The sequence below is a fragment of the Pan troglodytes genome, chromosome 10, assembly GCF_028858775.2.
Source record: "Pan troglodytes isolate AG18354 chromosome 10, NHGRI_mPanTro3-v2.0_pri, whole genome shotgun sequence".
NCBI classification, from domain to species: Eukaryota; Metazoa; Chordata; class Mammalia; order Primates; family Hominidae; genus Pan; species Pan troglodytes.
Window position 1 is genome coordinate 119,698,111 of NC_072408.2, and position 24,440 is coordinate 119,722,550.

Genomic DNA, 24,440 nt, shown 5'->3' on the forward strand with positions numbered 1-24,440 from the left:
ATCCAAGCTTTCAAGAGGCTTTGTTGTAATCCCTGGTGCTCTCCTTGACCAACTAAACCTGAAGACAGAGGTCAAGGTTTATTTGGTGGAGTCCAGTTAGTGCAGCCCATACTGGTCAGCCTCCTGGGGCACAGAGCAGGGTGGAGAATGAATCTGACGGGGCAATGGAAGATGTTTCACACACCATCCTAGGTGTGCTGCTCTGTTCTGACCCACAGGGCCAGGAGAAAGGCCAGAGGTCTTGGGGAAGTTGTAGGTAGATCACCCTCTTCACAACAACCAGTGTAGTGGAGAGCATGCCACATTTAAGAGATGGAAGACTTGGAGTTGAGCACTTGTTTTTCCATTCTCTAGCTGTGTACTATTGGACCAGTCCTTAAGATTTTGGATATCCCACTTTCTCCATCCAAACTCCACTTTCTTCATGGGTAAACTCAAGCCCTTTCTACTGAGTTTTCAGGGTGGATGAGCTGAATAAATATGAATTGTGCAGGGCTCTGTAGTAATAATAAAAGTGTGCTGGCTATTGTGTCAGTGTGCTTTGGATGAGGAGGAAAGATAAAAATGGGCACTCATGAAGGTAAGAGCAACAACGCTTGGCTGCCACATCTTCAATCCCTGTCTCTCCTCCCCAAGGTGTGGAAGCGTTCTGGAGCGTGGTTCTTCAAAGGCTTCCCCAAACAGGTCCTCCCACAGCCTATGCCTATAAAGAAGACCAAGCCCCAGCAGCCTGTCAGTGAGCCTGCTGCCCCTGAACAGCCTGCTCCTGAGCCCAAGCACCCTGCCCGGGCTCCAGCTCGAGGTAGGACAAAACATTTGCTTCTTTCAGGACCAAGGACAGATCTTAGCCAACTGGTCTACCTGAGGGATGGCCTGACATCATGTCTGTGTTTCCACCCAGTTGTTGCATGGTCAGCTTCTGCACTTGGGTCTAGGACTCCTATATCTCCTTCAGAGTTCACCATAAATTGTTATCAAGAGGGTAGCACAGGGAACTCTCCAGCAATGCCAAGCCGCCCAGAGGCTTCATTGTCATCCCTGGTGGCATATCTAGTGTACAAGAGGTGGAAATTAAAATTAGGAACTGAGAGAGACTTTCACCACCAAGATCACACTGGAGCCTGGGAGAATACTCAGCTTGCTGAGAAGGCCTTCCTGGACCCTGATATTTCTCCTACTATCCATAAGCAAGTCTGATTTGGACTAATTAAAAGTGAAAGATGAATAGAAGGAAATCAGTAAAAGAAAATTACTGCTACTAAATTGCTACTATTGACATTATCACTATTATCCAAGTATTATGATTAATTATTAAAATGATTAAGAGGGAGAAGCAAAACAGTAAAAATTTTAAAAAGCAACCATAGTAAAAATACATTTTAGTTGGACTAGACCACTAGGACTGACCAGATAAAGCCCTTGCAATAATTTCAACTGATGCTAAGTGAGAAAATCTGGACTAAATGACAATTCCAGATTGAGTGCAGGCGGTACTTCTGAAAGGAAGGGTACAGCATTTTTCATAAGATAACTTATCAAGGCACTTAGCACAATGCCTGCCACCTAAGAGGCATTCAACAAATGTTTTCTTCCTGACGAGGCAAGAGCAATTTCTACTCCTTGCAGAGAATCACCAAATTGTCAACATATATTGCATCCCTGAGGAGTCCCCAGTTTTCACCACTAAAATACTCCTTCTTCCTAGTTCTTCTAGGCTGAGAAGGCTGTATAGCATAATTGTTCTTTATAAAGCCTGTGTATGCGCGTATGTGTTTGTGCATGCAAAAAAAAATGTGAAATTGTAAACAGGAGCTAGATCAAAGAGGAGGTTGGGAGAAAGACTTTTAATTTTTAAAACATATTCTTAGGCAATAGTCAATGAACCCCTTTGTAGGCTTCTTAAGTACCGGTTTTCCAGACACCAGAAAACCAGTACTCCTCATAATTTGTGTTTTCTTTCTCCAGGTGACAGTGAAGATAGGAGGGGCCCGGGTCAGAAGACAGGTGGGTTCTGCTGACTCTGTTTTGTCATTTGAGACACGAATTCACCTAATTCCCTCGATGCCCTTTCTCTACTCAATTCATGCTCTTCTTTCCAGGCCCTGACCCGGCCTCTGCTCCCGGGCGAGGAAACTATGGGCCTCCCGTGCGCAGGGCCTCCGAGGCACGAATGAGCTCATCTAGCCGGGATTCAGAGAGCTGGGACCACAGTGGGGGTGCTGGAGACTCCAGCCGGAGCCCAGCAGGTGAGCAAGGTGGGCAAATCCAGAGACAGTTCTCTGGATAGGGAGACTCAAAAAGAATGAGGGGAACTGTGTTTTTATTCATTTACTTAGGCAGCATTTATTGAGTCCTACTGTGTGCCGTGTTCTATTCCAGATACTGGTTTTAGTCTATGGTAGAGGAAAGACAGGATTCAGAAACAATTCTGGCTCTAGACATCCATAATTTTGGTTAGATCCTTTTCTTGCAGTAATACCATATGTCAGAAAACATGATTTTTTTTTGTCCCCGCCTCAAAAAAAAAAAAACCCTGGGGGAAAAATGCCCCTAGGCTTCGAACAAAGTAAGGATGCTTCACTCTCAAAGATCTCTCCAAGTCTACCCTTGGCAACGGCCTCTGCTGTCTGGGCATATGGCATAGGTCAGCATGGCCAGGATGTCACTGACATGTGCTCGTATTGGGTACCTCACATTCCTGGCCTCACTCTTGGTGGGTTTATTTGGTAAGAGTGCCCATTGGTAGGAGTCATGGAGCACAGGACTTTGAAGGAAATGTCTACCATATTGGAACATCTTTGTTCCATAGCCCCTTGTCTGAGACCTCAAAGCGGCTTCATTTCTTTTGCAGGAAGGGGCTGTGTCTGGGTCTAAGTCAGACTGGCTGAATATTTATGTCCCATGTTGACATCTGGCCTTCTCTTCCTGAATTGTGTGTTTGTAGCTTAGCACTTCACTTCCTCTTATTGGCAACAGAGCTGGGCACGTACCTTGTGCTTCATAATCTGCCCAGACCTCCCCCCGACAATGACCCTATGGTTCAGATGAACAGAGAAAGAGGAACTTCTCAGATCCTCAACATCAGGAAGTATTTATAGAGTGTTTACTATGTGCCAAATGCCGTCTCAAGTTCTTTTACATACATTATCTCATTTAATGTTTGCCACAACTCCAAAATCCACGTATGAGACTTCTGTTATTCGCATTTTACAGAATGGAGAAACTGAGCCTCAGAGAGGCGATGCTACTTGCCTTAGGTCGCACAACTGATAATTGGTTAGAATGAGAATTAATTCCCTGTATGTCCAATCTCAAAGCCTGTACTTTTTCTTTTCTCTTCCAGAGAGGTAAAGTTTCTTTTGGCAATGCCTTTTAAAATTATTTTTTAATTGTTGTAAAATATATATAACATAAAATCTACCATTTTAACCATTTTCATGTGTACAATTCAGTGGTGTAAAGTACATTCACACGGTTACACAACCATGCCACTCTCCATCTGCAGAACTTTTTTGTCATTACAAACTGAAACTTTGTATCCATTAAATAATTCCACACTCCTCTCTGCCCAGCCCCTGGTAACTACTCTTCTTGATTCTGTATCTATGGTTTTGACTACTCTAGGTACTGCGTATCAGTAGAATAATACAGAATTTGTCCTTTCATGACTGGCTTATTCCACCTAGCATAATGTCTTCAAGGTTCACCCGTGTTGTAGCATGTGTCAGAATTTCTTTCCTTTTTAACCCATTATGCTGGAGGTTGCAATATTTTTGTGTGAAGAACCAGACCTTGACGGTGACTTTGAGCAGTAGGATATAAATAACTCCTACAAGCTTAGCATTCCAATAATGGAACACTGGGCATAAATTAAGAATACACAATATTCTATTGTGTATTTATATAGTGAATATATATATACACACACACATAAGATAGTATACGTATATATACAGTAGAATATATAGAAACATAGTATATATAATATAAAATATAATATACAATATATAGTATACGTTATACATTATATACATATAGAGTATATACACACAGTGCACATACTATATATAGTGGTGTATATGTATATACATGTATATATACATATATATAGTGGTGTGTGTGTATATATATATTATATATACTACATTCTGTTTATCCATTCACCCATCAACCTTTTAGCTGTTGTAAATGATGTCATTGTGCACCTGACATACAAATATCTGTTGCACTCTGTTCTTTTGAGTATATACCTATAAGTGAAGTTGCTGGATCATATGGTAATTCTGTGTTTAATTTTTTGAGGAACCACCATTCTGTTTTCCATGGTGGCTGAGACATTTTTAGATTCCCACCAACAATGCAAAAGGGTTCTCATTTCTCCATGTCCTCACCAATATTCGTTATTCTCTGGATTTTGTTTTTGTTTTTAATAATAGTCATCCCAATGGTGTGAAGTGGCATCTCCTTGTGGTTTTGACTTGCATTTCCCTATGATTAGTGATACTGAGCATCTTTTCATGTGCTTTTGGCCATTTGGATATTTTCCCTGGAGACACAGCTATTCAAGTCCTTTGAACACATTTTAAACTGGATAGTTTGTCTTTTGTTGTTGAGTCATAGAAGTTCTTTATATATTCTGGATATTAATGTCTTATCAGATATATAATTTACACATTTTTCTCTTATTTCATGGGTTGTTTTTTCATTCTTTTATAGTGTCATTTGGTGCACAGAAGGCTTTTATTTTGATGAAGCCCAGTTTCTTTTCTTTTTCTTTTCTTGCCTATGTTTTTAGTGTCATATCTAAGAAATCATTGCCTAATCTAAGATCATGAAGAAGTTCCTTTATGTTTTCTTCTAAGAGTTTTATAGTTTTAGCCCTTATATTTGGGTCTTTGATTCATTTTGAGTTAATTTCCGTATATCAAATCCTGCTTTTAACGTCTATATTATTTTGTCTTCTGAGGACAAAGACAGTCATAGGACATTTCTGAACTGGATTTGAATCCCCTGCCCCTCAGGAGTCAATGTAAATATTCCCCTTGTCTAGCTTCTAGCATCCACCTGCTCCACCTTGAGTTGGGTTAGCTGCTACCTTCTCTGAGCTCCCAGGGTGGTGAGACGCAGCCCTAATGCAGGACTTATCACCGTCTAAAGCATTATAGCCTGAATCTCTCTCCCTCGTAATACCAGGGACATGTCTCTCTCCATTAATTTATTATGTTTCCAAATATTTGGAGCATCTACCATAATTTTATCTCTTGCTCATCATTTTCCAGCCTATACTAAGATTCTTAGTTGATTATAGGCTCTCAAATACTTGCAGATTTGAATTAATAATCATAATAGCAACTTAAACTTATTGAGCATCTACCCTCTGCCAGGTATGTGATCAAACCCTTTGCATGGGTCATACTGATCCAATCGACAGCTCTTTTTGGATAGGTACTATTGTAGTCATCTTCACATAATAGATGCAGCAAAGAGAGGCTAAAACAATCTCAAGGTCACATAAAAGTAATAGCAGGGCTGGTGTTTAACCCAGGCAGTTCACGTGCAGAGCCAATGCTCCTAGCTGGTCTGTTACAAGTTCCACTTGACGGACTGAGAGCAGCTCAGTAAAACAAATTCCCAGTAAAACTCCCTTGTTCCAGGGCTTAATCCTGGAATCTCAGAGTCCTCCCTCACACACAGTGTGGAAATCCCTTCAGAGGTCTCTGAAAGGGTTTTGATCACCCACGTACTCTCTGTCTCCCTACCTCTTGGAGCAGCTTATTCTATTGTTGATGGGCTTCAGGTGTGATTTACACATTCAACAAGATCTGAGATAGATTTGGACAGAAGTCCTACCTTAGGGGCTTCCTGGTTATGTGACCTTGGGCATATTTAACCCCCACTACCTCAACTGCAAAATGGGGAGCACAATACCATGCATGGCATTGAGTTGTGAAGCTTCCATGAGGCGATGTTCAAGGCCTGGTGCATTTGAAGAACTCAATGACTGTTGGGTATTGTTGCATCATAAACTCATCATTTCAGTGTCTGTCTCCTTCCTGTGACTGGGCTGTGCACTCCTGGAGGATATAAGATGGTGTTTTGTTCATCTTAGCACAGGGATTGGCACTTGGTAGACACCCACTGGATGCTTGTTGAATGAACAAATGAATGAATGGACAAATGAACAGGGCCTCAAGTGAACAAACAAATGGCAGTGCTAATGTGAGAACCTGGGACAAGACTTGGTGATTTGTAAGCCCCCAGGCAGAGATGGTAAAGCATCCTTTGTTATGTGTATTCAAGCATCCATCCAGCCAAAAGTGCTGGATTCAGGAAAGATGGCATCTAGCCCAGTGAGGTAAGAAAAAGCAGGGCTTTCTTCCCAGAACATCACACCTTCTGGGTACCAGAAACTGCCGCACACATCATTCCATTCAGTCCCTCTCTGGGAAACAACAGCATGTAAGGGTCTCTGGCACAGATTCCAGAGGCCAACTGCCAGCGTTCAAACCCTGGCTCTGCAGTAACCAGCCAAGCGACATTAGATGAGCTCAGTAACTTCTCTGTGCCTCAGTTTCCCCATCTATAAAATGGAGCTCATAAGGCCCCACCCCATAAGGTTATTAGTAGAAATTAAAGAAGTTCTTATATGTAAAGTCTAGGGCACATGGTAAGCACTAAATAAATATTAATTCATTATTATTATGAGTCAAGTGGAACTGTTGCCTCCATGGGGCATCTAAGGTTCAGAGAGAATGAGTGTCCAGCCCAAGGTCACACAGGCCATATGGGAAACAGCAGGAAGGCAAAGCCAAGTCCATATGAAGATAGAGACATATTCTTTCAATAATAATAAAATAATCTCACCACCTGTCATGTGTCGAGTCTTTAGTACATGCCAAGCACTGTTCTGAGCATTGCCTGTTTGTATCATTCTATCTTCCCCACAACTCTATCAGCTAAGTGATTATCTCCATATACCAGGTGAGGAAACTGAGGCCCAGAGAGGACAGGTCACTTGAGCAACGTCACACAGGTGGAAGGAGGATTGTAGAACCTGTGCTTTTTAACAACTGCTGCTGCTGTGACTCACCAGAGTCTTGAGTATTGAGAAGAAAGAACACACTGAAGGCAGAAGAGTCAGAAAGAGCTGAGCGAGTGAGGAGCTGCCTCCAGTGAAAGTCCAAGGGGCTCACCCCACACCAGCTGAGTGGTCCCAAGCTCCTTCCTGATGTGTGTGTGTGTGACACATAATGGCTGTTTTCTTTTCTTTCCTCTGCAGGTTTGAGACGGGCCAACTCAGTCCAGGCCTCCAGACCTGCCCCAGGCTCGGTGCAGAGCCCAGCGCCACCTCAGCCTGGGCAGCCAGGTACCTGACACTCACCTGCTAGCACCTGCCCAGGCTGTCACTCGGCTGTGACCCTCATACCTCCCATCCCTGCTTGCAGAGCATGCTGGGCTTTCTGCAAAGCTGCAGCCACAACTAAATCCTAAGCTCTTCTAAGACCCTTACAACCAGTAATTCCCTGGGCCAAGAAGCTGGGCGGGGAGTGGGAGGAGGAGGCAGGGAGCATCTTACCCACCCAGTGCAGAAAGTGATGGCACCTCATTTGCCAGTGTTTCCCACCTCAAGGACCAACACCCCCATTTCACAGAGGAGCAAGTCAAGGCTCAGAAAGTTCCCACAGCACTGGGGCTTGGATCCAAGGCTTTCTAAATCCAAAAGCTCCTCTCCCAGTGGGACTGTTTCTGCAGCCTCGGGTACCTTTCTGCCTTTGGGCCTGTGTCCACACCTGTGAAATGAAAAGGAAAAGGTGAACCCCCAAATGATGCCACCCTCTCTGCTGCATCTCTGTTTGTCTCTTCTCCCTGCTCAGGGACCCCAGGAGGAAGCAGACCGGGTCCTGGGCCAGCAGGACGCTTTCCAGATCAGAAGCCAGGCAAGTATCTGCTTCCTCCCATGCCTGCCCAAGTGGCCACCTCTCCCCTACCTCCCTGAGAGAGAGCAGGCAGCTGCCAGAACGTGACTCAGCCTGCAACCTGAGACCTGTCTGATGAGATCTAAACAGCCCCCCGAGTCTAAAACTTTAGATAGTCCGTACTAAGATTAGCTAGATAGAAATGCCAACACATATAGTTTAGAGCATAGACTACCTGGGTTCAAATCCCTGCCCCTTCACTTCCTGGCTGTGTGACTTTGGGCAAGTTACTTAGCTTCCCTGAGCCTCAGTTTCCTTATTTATAAAATGGGAATAATACTAGGACCTACCGCACAGAATTATTGGGAGGATTAAACAAACTAACACATAGAAAACCTTGGTGGGTTGCCTGGAATATAATAAGCCCACACTGAGCGACTGTGGTTGCTATTAATATATATGATCAATATGCATCACCATCATATGTATCAATCACAGCTACAAGACACTTTTTGCTCTCTCAGGCATCAGGCACTGTTTTAAGTGCTGCACCTGTATTTGTTCATTAAAAAATACTATTATTTGAGGAGCTTCAGATATTATAATTTCCATTTTACAGATAAAGAAACTGAGGCTCAGAGACATTAAGTAATTTGCCGCAGGTCACACGGCCAAGATTCAAACCCAGGCTGTCTGGGCTCCAGAGTCCACACCACTGATTTGTACCCCCACAAGGTCTGTTTTGCTTACATCTGAATCAGCTTGAGGGGCTTATTGTCAAACAGAGATCCCAAGGTCCCACTGCATATCCACTGATTCCGGGTGAAGCCAGGAATCCGCATCTTTTGAAAATGTTGCTAGGTGCTGCTGTTATGAAACAGGGACGCAGCTGGATGTTTCCTGTCCTTATCTCCCTGCAGAGGTGGCTCCGAGCGACCCTGGGACCACTGCCCCACCCCGAGAGGAGAGAACAGGGGGAGTCGGGGGCTACGCAGCAGTTGGAGCCAGAGAGGACCGAATGAGCCACCCCTCCGGACCCTATTCCCAAGCATCTGCAGCTGCCCCCCAGCCTGCCGCAGCCCGCCAGCCACCACCCCCAGAGGAGGAGGAAGAGGAAGCCAACAGCTACGATTCGGATGAAGCAAGTAGGTGGTGCCTAAGGGAGAGGTATCTTGGAAAAATCACTTCAGGAGCCAAGCCCAGGAAAACAGGAATGGCTCAGGGACAGCCCTGTCTATCCCCAGACCCCTAATATACCAGACCTAATAAACATATTAACCAAGTGATAGAAGTACAGATTTGTGTTTCTAAATTCACAAAATATCAGCTTCCTAAAGAGTAAGTGCTACATATATTTTTTATTGTGGTAAAATACAAATAACATCAATGGTACCATGTAAATCATTTTAAAGATTGCAATTCGGTGGCATTGACTACATTCTTGATGTTCAGTCTACTAGCTCCTCAAGAGGTTAAACATATAATTATTATATGACTCAGCAATTTCGCTCCTAGGTGTGAATTTTAACAATTTTTAAAACTCTTTAATGTATATCTTCTACAAGTAATTTATTAATCATGATTTAAAATTTACTGGGCATTTTCTCTTGCACCCTTATTAAATGCCTACAATGTACCTATCCCACCCAGACCCCAAGTCCCAGGGATACACACACACGTATACACACACACACATATACACACACACACACACACCAGTGACATTTCCCCCCGCTAACCCTGGTGTGCCTGGGGCAGACTTTGTGAGCTGGAGAGAGGTAGAATTGGCAAGTGTCTGCATCCAATATGTGTTGGTGGGTGGGGACATTACCAGTTGTTTCTGATCAAGTTGGAAAACTGGATCCACACAGAAGGAACAGATCAAGGGCTGTGACCAGCAACACAGCCTTGACCTGCCATGTCATCTCTCCTCATTGTAAAATGAAAAGCACAGCACCACCTCCCCCACAGGCTAAGGGGCAGATAAACTGAGATACCTTCTGGGAAGGTGCTTCAAAAATGGAAATCATTATTACATAGTGCTAAACACCCACGAGGAATTGTTGTTATGCGTATGGACATCAGAGGTAATAAAAGTCCACACGTGTTGGGCACTCATTTTGTGCTGGGCACTATTCTGAGTGTATTCTGTGCATTTGCCTATTTAATCTTCCCTACGAACCTGGGCATAGTTGCTTTTATAACTCTCATTTTACAGATTGAGAGATGAGGCTCCAAGAGGTTGAGGGACTTGTCCAAGCTCATCCAGTCAGTTCAAGGAGGGGCTGGTGGTCAATCACACAGCTGTAGCAGATCAGAGGGCAGGCCTGCATGGAAGATCAGCTGTCCCCCTTCGTGTCCTGTGCTCTCCCATGGATCATGGGTCTGCGGTCTCAGGAGAAAGGAGAGGAGTCCACCCATCTTGTCAGCCACAGGCTGGTTCTGCTCTGAAAATGCCCTGTCTATGCACCCTTCTGCCTTCCCTCATCCTGGCCCTTCCCTGGAACACTGGCTACTGCTCTTTCCATCGGCCTTAAATGTCCCCAACCCACCAAGCATAGATGAGTCCTCCCAGCCTCATGTCTGTCCCTGTTATTAACTTATCCCGGCAGTTTATTACAAACCTGTCTCCATACTCTATACTCTTCACACACTCACTCATCTCTATATTTGACAATGGTTTATTGAGCATGTACTAAGTGCCTCAAACTGTTCTAGATGCTGGGGATATCATGGAAAAAAAAAGATAGACATGCCAGCTATTCTCCTGGAGCTAACACTCCAGTGAAGAGAGGCAGTTAACATACCAATGAATTCATTTCGAGTGGAGACAGAGCACCATAAAAGAAATAAAATACATTGAGTGACTATGATGGTAGCTACTTTAGAGAGTGATCAAGGAGGGCTTCTCTGAGGAGGTGACATTTAAGCTGAGATATGGATAACGAGAAGGTGCCAACCATGTAAGGATCTAGAGGGAGAGCATTCCAGGCAGAGGGAACAGCAAATGCTGAGATGCATTTATTCCTTCAGCAACTAAGTGAGCACCTACGATTATGTGCCGTGTGTTGTGACTGGGGACACAGCCGTCAACAAGATAATCCCAGCTATTGCCCTCATGGGGTTCTCAATCTATCAGGACAGAAAGGCATTGCCTAGGCAAGTGCACAGATGATGAACTGATCACAGATGTCCTGAGTGCTCTAAGGTAGTGCAGGGTCTACCAAGATGAGGAACTCACAGCAAAAACCGAGTTTTCTTCTCTTCTGTGGTCTCAATTCATAGCCCAGCCTGGGCATATAGTAAGTGTTCAGGAAATGTTTGCTGAATGACTGAATATTCGTTATCTTGGTTGCTGTCTCTGCCCCCTTCAGCCACCCTGGGTGCCCTGGAATTCAGCCTTCTCTACGACCAGGACAACAGCTCCCTGCAGTGCACCATCATTAAGGCCAAGGTGGGTGATGGGGACCATGCGGGGAACCTCTCAGGATGCTCTGGCATGGCTAGGAGACTCAGATGGGGATGGATGACCAGGCCTGTCTCCTGTTGTTGCTTGTCTATCGATGATAGTGACGGTGATGAGAAGAGTCACAGTAATTAGGCAAATTCCTTTCTGGGAGGCCTTCCTCCTCCGGGGATGGTCCCAGAGGGGTTTCACTTATCTGCAACCACCTCCTGGGAGTACATGCAGCTGGGCTTCAAGAGCAGAGTTGGCCTCTATCTGCCTGGGCCAGCAGTGTCTCTGGAGGGGATGGTGGAGGTTCTGACCGGGAGGAGACGACAGCCTGGCTCGACAGCTGACATGGTCATGGAATGGTCCCATCCCTGTGTCTGCCTGAGGCCCCTTCTGCTGAAGCGGCTGTCACACTGAAGCAGCAGCCGAGACACAGGGACACTAATATGGGCTTCCAAGGGGGCGGGACAGCCTCGCTGCAGGCTCTGGGGGAGTGAGCTGACTTGATTCCAGACCCCAGGGCAAAAAGCTGGCTGAAGCCAGTGCAAACCCCAGAAAGTAATTGACTAGGATTGAACCCCTACCCTGCAAAGCCCCAAGCCTGGTCCACACAGAAAAACAAGCAGGGGCTCAGGAACCAGGCTTCTTGGGTTCAGATACCAGCCCTGACCATTCCTAGCTGTGTGACTTGGGAGAAGTGACTTAACCCCTCTGTGTCTCAGTGTGCCTATTTGTAAATTGGGGATAATAGTAGTGTCTCTCCCATAAGGATAGTAGTGGGCACACGTTCCAGTGTTCCCAGGACAGTCCCCTTCTATGCCTGTTGCCTCGCTATAATAATTAATTGCTTCCCTTTTCACTCTTAAAATGTCTCAATTTGAATGATAAATGAGGTATGAACTGCTTAACACAACTCTTAGACCAACACATTCCTTTGCCCAAGTCACTTTTTTATTGAGCACCAATTATGTATCAGCATTTATTGGACATCTATTATGTATCAGCATTTATTGGGCACCTGTAATATATCATCATTTATTGGGCACCAAGTATGTATCAGGATTTATTGGACACCTATTTATTATCACTGTGGCAAGCACTTAGAAGCACTGAACACTGCCCCTCCACCCCCGCCAATAACACAGTGAAGTAAGTGCATATACATTATTTTGTTTCCTTTTTATAGAAACTTCTGAGGTAGGGATTCTTATTAGCCCCATTGTACAGATGGGGAAACAGGCTTAGAAAGTTAAAGTCTGAGCTCGCACAGCTGGTAAGGGATGGAGCCGATCTTTACAGGCAAGATCTCATTTAATCCTCTAAGAGCCCCATGAAGCAGGAGTTGCTGCCAGCCCCATTGAACAAGTGGGGAAACAAGATCCAAGGAGATCAACGGACACAATACACTTGACCCTTGAACAATGTGGGAGTTAAGTTAACCCCCCTGAGCAGCTGAAAATCTATGGTATAACTTTTGATTCCCTAAAAACTTAACTACTACTACCCTACTGTTGCCTGGAAGCCTTCCTGACAACGTAAACAATCAATGAACACATCTTTTGTATACTTTAGGTATTATGTACTGTATTCTTACAATAAAGTAAGCCAGCTGAAAGAAAATTCAACATTTATTGAGAAAATCATAAGGAAGATAATATATATTTACTATTCATTAAGTGGAAGTGGATCTTCATGAAGGTCTTCATCCTCATGGTCTTCATGTTGAGTAGGCTGAGGAGGATGAGGAAGAGGAGGGGTTGGTCTTGCTGTCTCAGGGGTGGCAGAGGTGGAAGAAAATCCTCATGTAAGTGGACCCACACAGTTCACACCCGTGTTGTTCACAGCCAATTGTGCATGGTATAAGTGCTGTGCAGAGGGATGACGGGAGCCCAGAGGTGGGACATCTGCCTGGTCTGAATGTAGGGGATGGACAGAGTATGTCTAAGCCCCAGGAATTTGGGGATTGCTCATTTTAACAAATCAACTTAATTCCTACCTACCCTAAGCTTCCTTCCTCTATAGTATCTTATCTGAGCCTCATCCCAGCCCTGATGGATGGAGACACTGAAGTCTTAGAAGAGAATGCAGGGGTCAGGGCCAGAATGCAGGAGTATCCTCCTTCCCCCGACCTTGCCTTTATTCTTCTGGGACATGTCCTCCCATCCTAGCAATAACAATCCAGCCTTGATCCAGTGTGTACCATATGCCAGCACTTTATAGGTGGAATTGCATTTCAATCTCACCACCTCATGAAGCGGGTACTGTTCTCATCCCCATTTGACAGGTGGGGAAACTGAGGCTCAGATAGGTTAAGAAACTTGCCTAAGGTCACATAGCCAGGAAGTGACATGGCCAGGTTTAAAACCCTGTCTCCCATCCCAGTACTCTTTCCATGATACTGCATTTCCCTTCTCTCTCTTTGGAGGAGGAAGCACACAGGGTGGACCAACAGGCAGGACAGATGCCAGGGGCTATGCCCATTGCCGATGACAGCTGAGCACTGGGCCCTCCTGAGGCCCTCACACCATTGCCTCCTTCTCTTGCAGGGCCTGAAGCCCATGGATTCAAACGGCTTGGCTGATCCCTACGTTAAGCTGCACCTCCTGCCGGGAGCCAGCAAGGTACCATATGGCCTGGGCTTCTCTGCAAACCGGGTGCATGGGCCCTGGCAGATACCCAGGGTTCTCAGCTCAGAGCCCAAAATAGCCTTATCTGCCCCAAATCCCCAACCCCACCTCATCCTGTGAGTAGCAAAGCCATTGCAGAGCAAGCAAAGTATGTTCCAGGGGTCATTCTCCCTTGGGTAGGGGCTCTGTCCATTTCTCCAACTCAGAAACCTGGGATCTGGGCAGCTGCCAATGCCAGAAGAGAAGCAGATGCCCTGATGATGCCCTTCATCTGCTCGAACACCTTCAGCGGCTCTCCCACTGCTGACTCTGGCTCACCTCCCCCACACATTTTATGCCCCAACCACACACTCCTCATCTCTCAATAGAAATGAGTGGCTCTCTCCAAATTTTAGTACTAAGCACTTTGGAGAATATTCTCTGAAGCCCTGGCCCTCCCACCCTTCTCTCCCCTCAAGCTCACCGGCTGAGCATTGCTTTACTCTGGGGTTAATTCTCCTCTCTGGGGATTGGCCTACCCAGAGTATATGGCTGGAAATGGAAGTGTGCCTGCCTGGTTTTTGTTTTGTGCTTTGTATTAATTTGACATAGACGTCCTAAAGGCAAAGGTGGCAGTACATCTGTCAAATGATCTTCAGAAAATGCCTGTTAAATACCCCTGCAAGTACCAAATGCTCCACGAGACAAAAGAGGACACATGTACGCACCTGTACACACCGCCCCCCGCCCTCAACACACACACATATACTTTGTCTCACTCTTTTCTTTGGATCAAGGAAAGACAGTTCCTCACCTGGCCATGGCCAAATTATGAAGTGTTTGGCCCCTGCTCCTCCTCACTCCCCAGTGATGTTTGCTTCTCCTCTAGATGCCCTCCTTTACCCACTCCTAATAGCCAAAGCTGCTTTGCTGAAGAATCTAATGTGAATCATTTGCATGTTAGCATGAATGAGATTTGTCACCAGGCCACCTCTTCTGGGCATAGTTGCATTTCTAGCTTTCTCTTAGAGTAAAATGAAAAATGTTGGCCCCTCTAAGGAATTTTAGGCATGAAGGGTACTATCTGGGGGGAACAGAGAGAACCATCCCAATATCCCCTGCCTAAATGGGAATGGGTGACTCTCATTTCTGTCTCCCTGACCTATAAATGATTTCTTCTCAAAGGAAGATGTCTCTGCTTTCTTAAGGGAAAGTTCAAGGAGGAGGCTTAGTGCATGGAGGGAGAGGGGACCCAGTGTCAAGCATTGATCCATTTTTCTGTGGCCATGATCCTGGAGGACATCACCCACTCCCTGAGAACATGCATTTGGGAATAACTAAGCCCCTGGATACTCCTATGGGGAAAGCCACCCACCCACCCCACGTCAGCCCAAACGATGGGGTTCCAGGACTGGCTCCCCACTGAGGTAGGTGTCTCTGTCCATCTCTCTGGGGCTCTAGTCCAACAAGCTTCGTACAAAAACTCTGCGGAATACCAGGAACCCCATCTGGAATGAGACCCTCGTGTATCACGGCATCACCGATGAGGACATGCAAAGGAAGACCCTCAGGTACCTGGCAGGCAGAGGGCAGAGAGGGAGGCAAAGGGGAGACTCGGGGTGGGTGGAACTGAGACTTGGGGTGAGGCCCCCAGGGCTTCACTCTAAAAAGATCTCTACATAGTTTATTTTTTTCCTTCTTGTTTACTTTTACCAAAAAATGATATATATATTTGGTAGAAATCTTGGAAAATACAGATAAGTTGAAACTGTTTACTGTTAACATCTTGGTATCTGTTCGTTCAGGGGTGTGTGTTGGGGGATGGTGCGTGTGTGGGTGTGTATGTAAAAGTTTTTTCCTAATAAAATTGAGTGCTTATAAAAATGTTTATTACAGTAGATCATCTCATTAGTACATCTGTATCACTTAAGAATACATTGATGCCATTTCATATTCTTCTACAATGTTGAATTATTAGGCTGGTGTGAAAGTAATTGCAGTTTTTGCCATTAGAAGTAATGGATATCTATATCTATATCTATATCTATCTATCTATCTATCTATCTATCTATCTATCTATCTATATATATCCACTTTTATTTATCCAGTTTTATTTATCCAGTTTACTGTTGATGTATTTGGGTGGTTTCTAGTTTGGGGCTATTACAAATAGTGCTGCTAGGAACATTCTAGTAGCTGTTTCTAGGTGCACAGGTGCACTTATTTCCATATATATATATATATATATATATATATATATGGAACTTGCCTTTTTTTCTTAACAATATATCTCGGTATTAAAGCCATGAAAAGACATTTAAATCTACCTAATTTTTAACTGCCTCAGAATATTCCACAGAATGGATTTATCACAGATTTTTTTAAATGTTCTTATTCTTAAATATTACAAATGAATAGAAAAGTATAGAATATACTAAAACAAACATCCATGAACCCACCCGATACTTGATCTGTTAAAAATCTTGCTATTTTGCTGTGTTTGCGTCAGCTCTTTTTTAAGAAATAAAGCACCCCCGATGCAAGTTGAAGCTCCTTTTGTATATTCTATCTCCCACCCTGTCCTGTCCTCTTCCTTCTCTCCCAAGAGCTAAACACCATCCTGAATTCTTTGGGTATCATTCTCAAGTATGTCTTATACTTCATAATTATGTATCTATAAACAACGTACAGCATTGTTTGGCATGTTTTAAATTTTTATGTAAATGTTTACCAGTTTATTTAGCCAATTCCCTTTGGGTGGACATTTAAATTGTTTTCAGCTTTTTTCTGTTACAAACAAAGTTGCAATGAGCAACTTTATTCTTCTTTGTGTACATATGAGAGTTTCCTTAGGACAGAAACCAAAGAGAATTATTACTGGATCATGGGATATGTGATGTTTTCCAAAACAATTTTACGAGACATGCAAACTGCTTTCCAAATTGGCTGCAACATTATTCTAAGTAAATATTTTTATTGCGGCATAACATTCATTTAGCAAAATGCACATATAAATGCACACATTGATGAATTTTCATAATAGTGAACATACTGGGCTTAAGGAATGGAACATTCCTAGACTGCAGAAGACCCCCACTGTGGCCCCTTCTTATTGAATACTCCCCTGGGGTATTCAATATCCTAACATCTTACAGGACAAGTTAATTTTGTCTGTTTTTGTACTTTATATAAATGAAATTTTATTGTGTGGCTCTTTTGTATCTATATTCTTTCATTTAACATTTTACATGTGTATTCATCTAAGTTGTGTGTAGTTGTAGATCATTCTTGTTGCTATTTAGTATTTTATTGCAGGAATATAATGCAGTTTTATTTATCCAGTTTACTGTTGATGTATTTGGGTGGTTTCTAGTTTGGGGCTATTACAAATAGTGCTGCTAGGAACATTCTAGTAGCTGTTTCTAGGTGCACAGGTGTAGTTATTTCTGTTGCATATATACCTAGAAGTGTAATGATTGAGCCATAAGATATGGGTATGTCCAGCTTTAATAGAAACTGCCAGTTTTCCATAGTGGCTGTGCCAGTGTGCACTCCTATCAGCCATGCATGGGAGTTCCAGTTGCTTCACAGCCTCATCAACACTTTTTCATTTTGGCCATTCTGGTAGGTGTGCACTGGTGTTGCGTTGTGGTTTCAAATTTCCCTGATGACTAAGTACAACACTTTCTCTAATGTACACTATTACATTTTGTGGTTATTTCATAATTTTCTTAAGCAGTTCCTCCATTGTACAGTATTTGTTATTTCTGCTTTTTTCATAGTTATAAACAATATTGTGACAAACATCTTTGTAGTTAAATATATTTCTAATTTTTTGAGGGTACATAGTAGGTGTATATATTAATATTCATGAGGTATATAGGATAATTTGATACAGGTATACAGTGTGTAATAATCGCATCATGAGTTTTTTAAATGGGTTAAAATAAATGTTTTTTTAATCACCTCAAGCATTTATCCCTGTGTTATAAACAATCAAATTATATTCTTTTCACTATTTTAAATGTACAATTAAATTATTATTGACTATAGTCACCCTGTTGTGCTATCAAATATTAGATCTCATTTATTCCTTCTAACTATTTTTTGGACCCATTGTAGTTAAATATTTTTGTACTTGCCTTATGATATATTTGAGGTAAATTCCTATAAGTGGTGCTACAGGGTCAAAAACAGTGATTATTCTCTTATGTCTTTGGAGATGCGTTGCCCTGAAGAAGGATGATATTGTTTACACCCCAACCAGCTCAGTAGAGACAAGTTTTTTCTCCAGTGTTAGACAGTGCAGGACTCAGCTATGAGGGTGTTTGGACCCTCCAGGACTTTGAACATTTGTTCAACTAATGTTGGTGGCCAAGGAGTGTGGTACTTTTACAGTCCCTTCCTGTCCCCCAAGAATGCCTCCCATACCTTGGAGGACAATAAGTCCTTTCCTCTCTTAGTGTTTGTCAGGATAAATTATCATGCCATGACTGGTCCTTTTGATCTCCTATGGCAGCAGTTCCCAATCTTTCTGGCACCAGGGAACAGTTTTGTGGAAGACAGTTTTTCCATGAACTGGGGTAGGGAGAAGGATGGTTACAGGATGAAACTGTTCCACCTTGGATCATCAGGCATTAGATTTTCATAAGGAGCATGCAAACTAGATCCCTCACATGTGCAGTTCACAATAGGGTTTATGCTTCTATAAGAATCTAATGCTGCCACTGATCTGACAGGAGGCGGAGCTGAAGTGGTAATGCTTGCTCACCTGCTGCTCACCTCCTCCTGTGCAGCTGGGTTCCTAACAGGCCACAGACTGGTACTGGTCCATGGCCTGAGGGTTGGAGACTCTTGTCCTAAGGGACATTTCTTATGACCTGCCTTTTTTGTGCCACTGTTACTCAATGCTGTGTAAGGTAGATAACAAAAGGCAATATATTACTATAGGATTCAGGGAGACCTGGATTCAAACCCTGGTTCTACCTCTTATTAGGGAAAAATTATTTAATCTTTCTGGGCCCCAGTATCTTCTCTAAATGGTAAATGCAGTTGTTTTGAAAGAGGAAAAATTAAATGAGAAAAGTTCCTAGCCTGACTTTGCGAAAGAGGATGCTCAAATGGCCATAAAGTATATGAGAAGGGGCTCAACTGTTTTAGTCATCAGGGAAATGTAAATTAAAACTAGTGACATACTATGACCCATCCAGAAAGGCTAAAATTAGAGACTGACATAATTGAAGTCAAAGAGAATAAAGAGTGACCAGAACCTTTATAAACTGCTGGTAGGGACATAATTGGTGGAACTGCCTTGGAAAACTGTTTTGAAGTTTCTACTGAAGCTAAACTTATGCCTAGTCCATGGCCAGCAACCCTACTCCTAGGAAAATACTCAATAGAAATATGTACATGTATATCCAAAAGACATGAACATAAATATTCCATAGCAGCATTATTCATAATAACTCAAAACTAGAAACAACCTGTGTCAACAGCAGAATTATTATGGTATATTTACACAGTGGAATACTATGCAGCAATAAAAAGGATAAGTTATACTGTGCATGTATGCATCTCACAGACATAATCTTGAGCAACAGAAGCCAACATAAAAGAGTCTATATTATATGATTCCATTTATATGAAGGTCAAAAACCAGACAAATGACTTCATGTGGCCAGAGGCAAAAGAGTGGCTATCTTTGAGACAGGCAGTGACTAGAAAGGATCCTGAGGATCTTTCAGTCTCTGGAATGTTTTATATCTTGACCTGGGTGGGAATTACATGGGTATATACAAATGCAAGGGTTCATCAAGCTATAAACTAAATTTATGTGCTTTACTGCATGTCAGTTATACTGCAATAAAGAAGAAATTAAAGGTACTTGGCCCAGTGATAAATAAATAGGAAATCATATTATTTCCACATACATTACACATTCCTTACCAGTATCAGCTGCAACTCTTGGCACACAGCGGTGTCTTAATATTTGTTCCTGTTTCTCTCTCTACCCCCTTGTGTTGGTGGCAGGATCTCCGTCTGTGATGAGGACAAATTTGGCCACAATGAATTTATTGGTGAGACCAGATTCTCCCTCAAGAAACTGAAGCCCAACCAGAGGAAGAATTTCAACATCTGCCTGGAGCGAGTGATTCCTGTGAGTGACTTTACCCTCAGGATCTGATGGGAGGAGGGGAGATTGGGGGAGCTGCCTTCCTCTGGGTCTGAATCGGGGGAAATAGATCCACGGGGTATTGGGTAGCAGAGGCACTGCAGCAGGTCTGCAGAGGAGAGTCAAGATTCCAGCTCACAACCTCAGGCTGCATTCTCTCTCTGCCTTTCACAAACCCTGTGTCAGCATCACTTCGAACATGAGTTCTTCTTGGCCAAACTGGATCGACAGCATGGCAGGGGCAGCGTGGGCTTCCTGGGTTCAGAGCCAGCTCTGCCACTTGCTGCTCCATGGCCTTGGCCAAGAGGCTGAACCACTCCGAGCCTCGGTGTTCTTGTCTGTAATGTGGGTGTTATAACAGTACCTGCCTCTTGGGAGGGTTGTGTTTTTAAAAATAACATAATCAAAATAGAACTTAATGCATAGTAAGCACTCATAAATTAACAGTTGTTGGTGTAGGAAATATTGCTGCCTTACCCACCTGTCAGTCATGAAGTCAGAAAGCACCATGTAGATAAACAGGAGACAGCATAGCCTAGAGTTTAAGAGTATGGGCTCTGCAGCCAGACTCTCGGGTGTGAATCCTGGCTCTGCCACTTAGGGTATAACCTGAGGCAAATTATTTAATTTCTCTAGGCCTCAGATGTCTCATCTGTAAAATGGGATACTGTAGTACTAACCTCATAGGATCTTTTAAGGATTGAATGTGATAATACATATGAAGTATTAGAACTGTCATTGTTGTTGTCAGATGTGATTCTTGCTCTTTGAGAAAATAGCAAGGATCAAAATGAGGTTCTGCAATGGGGTTGCACCTCAGAATTAACCGGGGGATTCTAAAACTAGAGCTTTACAAGCTAAGATTTGTGGGGGTCTCCCCTGGAGATTCTGTTTTAGTGGGGTAGGGTAGGACTCAACAATCTATATTTTTAGAGATAATTCAGGCTGCCTTGCCTTACGTATGGGCCAACTTGGGCCCAGAGAGGGTAGCAAGTCTCCAAGGTCTCTGGGCACTGGCCAGAGCCCAGCTCTCCTACAACACCAGCACCCCTGGTCTCTCTGGGCAGCCTGCCTGCTCTCCACAGGGAAGCTATGGGGTGCAGGAGCATCTTCCCACCAGATGGCCAGCCTGAGGATGGAATGTCTGCATGCCATGCCATAGTTTTATAGTTCAGGCAAAGGAATAAGACCAAACAAGGAAAATTGCAAGGAAGGATTTCCACTGAATTCCAGGCTCAAAATAAATCCTTAAAGACATCCCTTGGAGTGAGGCCTTTCTTCTGGGCTTTTGCCTGGTGACAGCTGGGTCTTCAGGCTTCTCTTCCTTCTCCAACTCCATGAGTCCAGTTGGCCAGAACAATGGCCAGGCCCTTGCCTGTGTCATCAGCCTTTGGGTCTTCCCATCTTGCTGTGGTGAATGCAGCCAGCCCCAGAGACATGGAGGTGCAGGACACCCAGAGGGCTGCAGCAGCCGCAGAACACTACTGATCATCTTCTTTTGCTCTTTGCCATTAAACCTTAACCCTTGCACCACGAACTTCCCCCATTATGTCCCACTGAGGGCCCCTCCCCTCTGGACCTCAGGTTTCCTCCTCTCCAAAGTGGGGAGGTTGGATTTAACCAATGGTTTTCTAACTCTGTTTCCCAGAGCCTAGAGTTCAGCAAAAGGGCCCCAGGGGCCATGAAGGGAAAAGCACCTGGTGGGTCAGACCCCGAGACCCCTGAGCCACTTCAACCAGAGAAAATGAAATCTTGTCTGTTTGTGTGTGGAATGCTCTGACACTTATTGGCTGTGTGACCTTGGGTAAGGGGCTTAACTACTCGGACCCTCAGCATCCTCATTTGTAAAATTGGAATTGTAACAGAACCTATATCATAGGTTGTTACACATTCACATAGCTTGCCATATGGCTAAGTTTTATAAATTTTAGCTAAAAGGGAGAATGCAGGAGGGCCACAGTAGCTTAAGAACCCACTTTCATGACTCTGGATGGTAATGGAAGTACGAGAGGTTTCTGGTCCTTCTTGCGCAGGAAGATGAGCTCCGTAGACAATGTTATCTTTTATTTGTTTTCTTCTTTTAAGATGAAACGTGCTGGGACCACCGGGTCAGCCCGAGGCATGGCCCTTTATGAGGAGGAGGTGAGCACTGAGCGGGAATTGAAGCCACAGTCAGGGTCTGTGCTGGGCTAGGCTAGCATCTTCCTCTTCTCTCCCTCCCTGGCCCCTTCCTCATCCATTCTCTTCCAACCACCCCCCTGTTGATTTGCCTTGAGAGCGACCCTTTGCCCACAAGTGATGTCCTCTCCACACCTAAGCCTCTGAGGAGGGGGAAGCCCCTTTCTCTCATACCCAGGATGCCCACCAGGTTTTTGGCCTTGTTGTCAGAAGCTCTGTTGACAATTCTACCGACTAGGGCAATGGCACACTCCTTTCTTGGAGTAGATGCATTCTTTGAGCTGTGTGCATGGCAGAAACTGAACTAAGCCTTCATGCTGTCTGCCTGGGTCCCTCATATGACCCCAAGGACTGCCCTTTAAGAATACTGGTTGTGTTAAGGGAGTCTGAGATCAGAGGCAAGAATCTGTCTGGGGCCAGGGTCAAGGCTCAGTCCTGGGTTAGAGCCAAAGCCAATCAGTGACCCGGAGCAAGTTTAGTCTGTGCTCACAGTCAGAGTCTGTTTATGTCTAAGTCAAAGGGAAGCCATTGGTCCCCATGTGCCTGAGACTGGTCCTCAACTTTCACCTTTGGCTCCTCTTTGGAGGCTAGGCCATCTGCTGTCCCTGGTACTGGCTCCCTAGAGCTGGCCAAGCTTTGCCTGCCCTTCATAGGTTCTTCCCAAATGCTCGCCATTCACATTTCCTGGCCGCCTCCCCTCCAAGGCCCACACTGCCTTTTCCCCCAAAGCAGCAGGTGGAGCGTGTTGGTGACATCGAGGAGCGTGGCAAGATCCTGGTCTCCCTCATGTACAGCACACAGCAGGGAGGCCTCATTGTGGGCATCATACGCTGTGTGCACCTGGCTGCCATGGACGCTAATGGCTACTCAGACCCATTCGTCAAGCTGTAAGTCAATGCCTTGGGGCTACAGGTGGGCCCTGAAGGAGTCCTGGAGCCTTGGAAAAGGAGAACCAGAGAGTTTCACCAAGATCGTTGTACACTGAGACCCAGAGAGGGCAAGGAACCTGCCCAAGGTCACAGTGAAACAAATGCCTACAACTGGCAAGAATGTGGGTCTGGAGTCTCAGGCAGTCAAACTGGTGTGTCACTTGCCCACAGGCAAAGCCTTGTGGCTCTGTCCTCTTGAGGGCCTGCTGATGGCTCTGCAACTAAGCTGATTAGTTATAGTGGCCCCATTTGTACTCCCAGGAGTTGGCTGCACACCCCTCGGACCGCTCAGACCTCCACCACCAAAGAGGCCATCTGGCATTTTCCAGCTTCATTCTGGAAATGCTCAGAAAAAAACATGCCTTCAATCTGGGGTCTGTTCCAGTAATCTCATCATGGAGAATAAAAGAGACTCTGTTATCTGTGTTAGTCCAGATCCTCTGAGAAGAAGATGCCAAAATAGGATTAAGCAGACAAGGGGTTTATCAGGGGAAATGCCCATTCCAGGAAGTCTGGGGGGGGCGGTCAGGGAGAAAGGGAGAGATGTTAGACTACAATGCAAGTCTGACCTGAGTGAGGGGAATAGATAGAGAAGTTGGAGGGAAGCATTCCAGATACAAGTTCAGTAAGGCCACCAGGGAGTCCTCAAGCCAAAACTGGCCATCAGACATGTCCTGTATCTCATAGGAGTGGGCCGACCTTAGCATCCCTGCCAGGCCCAGTCATTGGCTGGGAGCATGGCCTTGGCACAAATATGTCATGGACTTCCAAGCACTGCATCCAGGGCCTTGGTCAGTTACGCTTCCTGTAGCTGGAGGTCTGCCAGGTGCAATCTCATAGCCACCGCTGTGTCAGACATCAGGCCCTATTCTCATCTCTGCCAGCTGCTGGCTGTGGACTCTAAACAAGTTATTTAGCTTCTCATTCAGTTTCTTCATTGGTAAAATGGAGACAAGAGTTCCACTTATCTCCAAGCGTGGGCTTAAGGCTCAAATGAGATAGCACAAAGAAAGCAACCAGAATCGAGCCTGGTACAGAAATGTTTAGCACCTCAGTAGAATTCTGCTGGCCTAGGGGCAGCAACATGTATGTTTCTGTGGATGTGGATCTCCATGAAGCATGGAGTCTCCAGTATGCTCTAGCTATGTGACCTGGGGCTCATAGCTTAACATCTCTAGGCCTCAG

At 44.5% G+C, this 24,440-nt stretch overlaps 1 protein-coding gene across 12 annotated transcripts in view; it reads left to right on the forward strand.

The window, feature by feature from the left end:
- Positions 1 to 24,440, forward strand: part of RPH3A (rabphilin 3A) — a 320,776-nt gene that overhangs the window by 287,080 nt on the left and 9,256 nt on the right. For 10 of the 12 annotated variants that reach the window (XM_054663620.2, XM_054663617.2, XM_063786060.1 and 7 more), the window contains 12 exons: positions 637 to 802; positions 1,966 to 2,004; positions 2,100 to 2,246; positions 7,280 to 7,366; positions 7,875 to 7,937; positions 8,837 to 9,061; positions 11,291 to 11,370; positions 13,917 to 13,991; positions 15,438 to 15,547; positions 20,007 to 20,133; positions 22,234 to 22,290; positions 23,059 to 23,213. In XM_054663620.2, coding sequence (XP_054519595.1) covers positions 637 to 802; positions 1,966 to 2,004; positions 2,100 to 2,246; positions 7,280 to 7,366; positions 7,875 to 7,937; positions 8,837 to 9,061; positions 11,291 to 11,370; positions 13,917 to 13,991; positions 15,438 to 15,547; positions 20,007 to 20,133; positions 22,234 to 22,290; positions 23,059 to 23,213 — 1,331 coding nt within the window. Of the gene's footprint in view, positions 1 to 636; positions 803 to 1,965; positions 2,005 to 2,099; positions 2,256 to 7,279; positions 7,367 to 7,874; positions 7,938 to 8,836; positions 9,062 to 11,290; positions 11,371 to 13,916; positions 13,992 to 15,437; positions 15,548 to 20,006; positions 20,134 to 22,233; positions 22,291 to 23,055; positions 23,214 to 24,440 lie in introns of all 12 variants that reach the window. The other 2 variants (XM_054663613.2, XM_054663621.2) reach the window with 2 other exon arrangements.